This window comes from Desmodus rotundus, chromosome 2, assembly GCF_022682495.2.
Source record: "Desmodus rotundus isolate HL8 chromosome 2, HLdesRot8A.1, whole genome shotgun sequence".
Classification (NCBI taxonomy): domain Eukaryota; kingdom Metazoa; phylum Chordata; class Mammalia; order Chiroptera; family Phyllostomidae; genus Desmodus; species Desmodus rotundus.
In genome coordinates, this window is record NC_071388.1 from 25,285,645 (window position 1) to 25,290,939 (window position 5,295).

Consider the following 5,295-nt stretch of genomic DNA (forward strand, 5'->3'; position numbering starts at 1 on the left):
TTTGCAAATAAGAATAACCTTGAAAAAGACCCCTCAGACGCAGATCAATGGTCAGGAACCTTTCCAACCACTTAACAACTCCCCTTTGACATTTCACTGATGTGTTATTCACGCGGGAAAAGAGGTCTCCTTCTATCCCGGGCCAAATCCCTGCTGTGTTGCCTCCGGTGTGCGGTGGGGTGGGATTGTCAGTTGAGCCGCTGGGGAAATATGCGCCCAAATCTCCTCTCCTTGGTCAACTAGGGTCACCTTGACAGAGGACTCCCCTACACCTCTGGGAATACTTCTGTGGTACCTGTGACCTGAGCCTCTGCGGGGAATTCTCTTATCAGTCCAGAAGGTCTCCTGGGGGTGCCAACTTCCCAGCCCCTTGGATCCGCCTGAAAGCAGAACCATCCAGAGGTACAGACCCCCGCCCCCGCCCCACCGCACTCCCCTCAAGCTCTGGGAAGGCTGCGGGGCTGCGCTAGTCATTAATGGCCATCATCCATTTTTAATAAGAAAGATAACAAAAAGGATGGGTAAGCGAATCCCAGGCGCGAGTCAATTTAAATAACATTCCTGGGGAAATCCAATCACTTAAAACTGAGACACCTACGCCAGAAAGAGCCCCCGCCCGCCCGTCTGGAGGAGCAGAAAGCGACGGCTGAATTAATCAAGATCTGGGTGCTCCGAGGCTGAGCGCGGAGCGTTAACCGTTCCTGGCCCGCAGGGTGACAAGAAAGGCTTGGAAGAGCGCAGCGGGCCGGGGCCAACATGCCCGCGGCAGCCCCGCGCAGGCTGCCCGTGCCATCTTGGGCGGCTCCGGACGGCCCGCGCCGGGCCCTGGCCGCCGGGAGAGCGGGGTTAAGGTCAGAAGCTCAGGAAGCTGCTCCGGCTGCAAGGAGAGGCCGCCTCCCGCAGCCTCCGCGCGCCTCCGGCTCCTCCTTCCGCCCGAGCGTGGCCAAGTGAGGACAGCTCCGGCCGCAGGTAGCAGAGGCGCGGGAGGCGGCGCGTGGGACCCGAGCGGAGCGCCCAGGGAGGGGCCGACGGATACGCGGACAGACGGATCCCCCAATCCCCAGCCCCGGACCTTAGCGCCGGCCATGTGGGGAACTGGGGTCACGGCGGAGGGCTTGTCGGTGGCGCCGGCCCCGCCACCACTGCTGCCGCTGTTGCTGCTGCTGGCGCTGGCGTTGGTGGCGCCCTCGCGGGGCGGCGGGGGCTGCGCGGAGCTGGCGTGCGGCGAGCGAGAGCGCTGCTGCGACGCGGCCAACGCCACGGCGGTGCGCTGCTGCAAGCTGCCGCTGCACGCCTTTCTCGACAACGTGGGCTGGTTCGTGCGCAAGCTGTCGGGTCTGCTCATCCTGCTCGTACTCTTCGCCATCGGCTACTTCCTGCAGCGCATCATCTGCCCCAGCCCCCGCAGGTACCCGCGCGGGCAAGCGCGGCCGGGGGCGCCTGGGGACGCCGGAACGCCGGGAGCCGCGGGGCCGCCCGACGACGACGACGACTCGCCCGCGCTACTGCGGGACGAGGCGGCCGCCGGCTCTCAGGACTCGCTCCTGGACAGTGGCAGTGGTCGCCGGGGCCGGGGAGGCGGCGGGTTCTCGGTCGCCTCTGAGCACGAGCTACGGTTAGTCTCGCCGGCCTTCCTGCAACTGCCCAGCTACGAGGAGGTCAAGTACCTGCCAACCTACGAGGAGTCCATGCGGCTGCAGCAGCTCAGCCCCGGGGAGGTCGTGCTACCCGTGTCAGTGCTGGGCCGCCCTCGAGGGGGCGGCTCCGGGGAGCCCGACGGCGGCGAAGGCCGCTTCCCGCTCATCTGAGCGCCCGGGACCGCTCGAGGACCGCGCGGACAAAACTGGGCTGGGGACTGCAGGTGGGCCGCAACGTCCAGGATGGCCGTGGCCGCCAACAACTGCCCGAGACGTCGCCTGCCGCCTCAACCTAACCGCCCAATCGCCCCGTGCCTGGGTTGGGGTCCGGCTTCCCCCTGCCCCCGCGACCTTAAGTTTCCCTGCGTTTCACTCGGTTCAAGGAAACGTTAGGCACGCGCGGCAGGGCGGCAGCGGACGAGCCCGGAGCGCAGCTTAGAAGGACGGTCCTCGCCCTCAGATTGTGTTCACTCGTAAGTGCCTGCTTCCCGGATCAGAGAGAACACGCGAGCCCGTCAATGCGTGGGGAGAAGGGCAGTGCCCACTGGGGATGACGGGGAAGGGGCGCAGTAGGGGTGGGCGGCGACTGCAGACTGCTGCGCTCCGGGCTGGGAAAGCAGCACGTAGGTCCGAGCAAACGCCTCCCCTGAGCAGCACTCCCCGAACCCTTCCACGCCTCCCTGGCCGAGCATATTTGCTACAGCCGATGGCTCCCAGTTTGGTGGGCGATGCTCGTCACGTCCTGGTAGCTGCTGTACCTATTCAAGATACAGGAATTACGTTTATCCAAGACCGTGTTCGTAATAAGGTACAGCTGGACTTTTGATTTTTCAATAACCGAGGAGATATCTATATTTGTCTTTTATTTTTATATTTTTACCATGTATTGAACGTATCAGGAGGGTATTTCTGCAATTAATGACAAGATTGTTGTCTTACCATCCTTTGTATGCCTTAATGGCTCGGAAATTGCCCACACTGTCATTATTGTTTAATAAAGTATTGGACATTATTTCATTTACAATGGGGGAAAAAGAGGCGTGATCGAACGAGAAAACATGTGACTAAACATGAAGGATATCTTATTTTCACTATTTGAGAAGAATAAATTTTATTTTTAGTACTGTGACATAATATATCTTTTTATAATAACTATACATTATGTCGTCTAAGTCTTAATTGTATCATTTACCACAGTTATATGTAAAAGTGATCGATGCATATATGCCATAACATGAAGCATGATGCCATGCACTTTGCCTCCATTTTTCAGTTGGAATACACTCCCATGATACAAAACATAAGAACTTGCGACTTGTAACTTTTGTTTAAAGCCATAATTGTGCAGTAATATACTACAAAAGGAGTTCATCAACCTGTCCTAAGAAAAAAGTGTCATTGTATCAGTTCTGCCATTCTATGAAATGTCCTTTAAGCAAATGGTAAGATATTACAATGCATTATGTTCATGTACAATGCATATTGTCTATACACTGTATACAGTTGGTATACTATGTAATTATTACAGTTTATGATTATCATGAAAGGAAAAGAAGGAAAGCAAAAGAGGTTTCTCTGCTTGAAGGAGGATGAGTATGAACATTAAGAAAGATCACATATTGTACACGGACCTCACACGTGTATCCAAATATTCTTAGGATCGAACAAGTCCGACAATCCTGAGAAATCTTAAAATACCTGACTTGTTTTAGAAGAAAATGATTTGGTTGCTTTACGTTTTTAAAAGCTGGTTGAGAAAGTCCGATAGTTCTAACAAGTCTTCAAATGCCTTGATTGTAATAGAAAAAGATGTTTACTCTAAAATTCTAAAAGCTCATGACCCTGTCCTTAATACCATTTGAAGTGTATTAAAACAGAAAAACATTAAAATCTTTCTCTGTGCAAATTGTATCAGATGTGTGACTATATGGTAGTGTATTAAAATATGAAATGTGTATCTTTGTCATTTAAAAGCAATTGGCTGTGAATTGGGAAAAGCATCAGGAGTTGACTCTATATCGATTGAGAATGATACATGATTTAAGGAAATATTATATTGAATAATCACATATATTTATGTTTCTCAAACACTGTTAATTTTAGCTACATGTGACTCAGTACTACCCACCATTCAAACTGGAAAGTTGTCATATACTTTTAAATGATTTATCCTTTGAGTACACTATTTTAGACACTTTAAAATTGACCCATATCTGAAACGTCAACATAAATATTCAAGTACCAGCATATAAAAGTATATCCTATGTGTTGTTGATAATAACATCTGAACTTTACAACAAAATCTTGTAAAACTTCACTTATTATATGGACCATGTATGTTTTCCTATATGAACTATGGAATGTTTCCCTAAAAAATTCAGAATGTCTATAATGTAACACCTGAGTTTTAAAATTACAAGTTTTATATCCCCCCCATACATCACACAAGCTTTTATTCACTTCTCTCAGTTGAATAAAAATGAATATGATTGCTTTGTTTTTTTCATTCAGTTCGTTGATTTTTCAGACTTGTTCAGGCATAATTTTGTAGGGAGAAAAATCTCAACTAGTTTTATTAGTATATTACCAATATGTCATGCAATATACATATGTTAATACACAGAATGCATGTGTTCACAGTGCTCGAATACCTGGATAGAAACATTTTAAAGCCGTAAGGCCCATATCTTGGTGTTCAGTTTTACAGATTTCACCTGTAGTTATTTATTACATAGAACTAGTAGAAAATAGAAATGGAGAAAATAGTTGTTAATGTAGAAAATAGTATGTATTCTCTACATACACACACATTATACTGTGGAGGATAGATAGGTAGATAGTCTATGACTGGTGATTTTTGGAAGGCTGTTTGTTACATAGGTACACATCTTAACCAAACCCACCTGAGAATGCCAGTTTCTTCATACTAACCAAGCCTTTGCTTCTGCTTTTCAATTGTCAAAGTCATTCACAGACTAAAACATTTCAAGCACATTGTATTTTCATTGACTTCTTGTGAGAAAGGAAATGGCCCTGGATATGGTAAGAATCCATCTGTAATGTGGGAAAACATGATTGATATTCTAAATCATATATATATAAATCTCTCTCTCTCTCTCTCTCTCTCTATATATATATATATATATATACACACACACACACACACACACATACATCAGTTGCTTAAAAGCAATTTGTTACTGGCATGCAATATCATAACCAAGGGGGAAATGTTTTCCTGATAGGATAGTTTTAAGAAGCCATTAATTGCCTCTGCTTCAACCATGGAAAATGGCATTCTTTGGCAATTATGCCAAAGGGAGGAGGTGTACTATACTATGTAAGGAAAACAAGATTCAATTGTAAAGGCCAAGGGGAATATTAAGGAAATGGCCTCAACAGTTTAAAAGGCAATATGCTAAGTACTTTAATGCCCTAAATGTATATAGTTTCTCTCAAGTGGAATTAATAAAAGAAACAATTCAGAGCTGAAACTGATATAAATGTGAGTATGGTGTTCAGATTTATACAATAGTCTTCACTGACTTGTGTAAAAATCTCATGAATCATAATTAATGTGGATTTCCAGATTGAGAGAAACAGGAATGAGTAGTTTCATTTTGCACAACCCAGCACTAACCATCTCTCCAAGTGTAAG

At 47.4% G+C, this 5,295-nt stretch overlaps 1 protein-coding gene across 1 annotated transcript; it reads left to right on the forward strand.

Moving 5' to 3' along the window:
- Positions 1 to 611: 611 nt before the first annotated feature.
- Positions 612 to 4,261, forward strand: C2H3orf80 (chromosome 2 C3orf80 homolog). Its single transcript, XM_024560306.4, has one exon. The coding sequence runs from the start codon at positions 1,086 to 1,088 to the stop codon at positions 1,806 to 1,808; it is 723 nt and encodes a 240-aa protein (XP_024416074.2). The 5' UTR covers positions 612 to 1,085; the 3' UTR covers positions 1,809 to 4,261.
- Positions 4,262 to 5,295: the final 1,034 nt, after the last annotated feature.

Excerpts from the sequence above, each read along its gene's own strand:
- C2H3orf80 (XM_024560306.4), top strand. The coding sequence starts at position 1,086 with ATGTGGGGAACTGGGGTCACGGCGGAGGGCTTGTCGGTGGCGCCGGCC.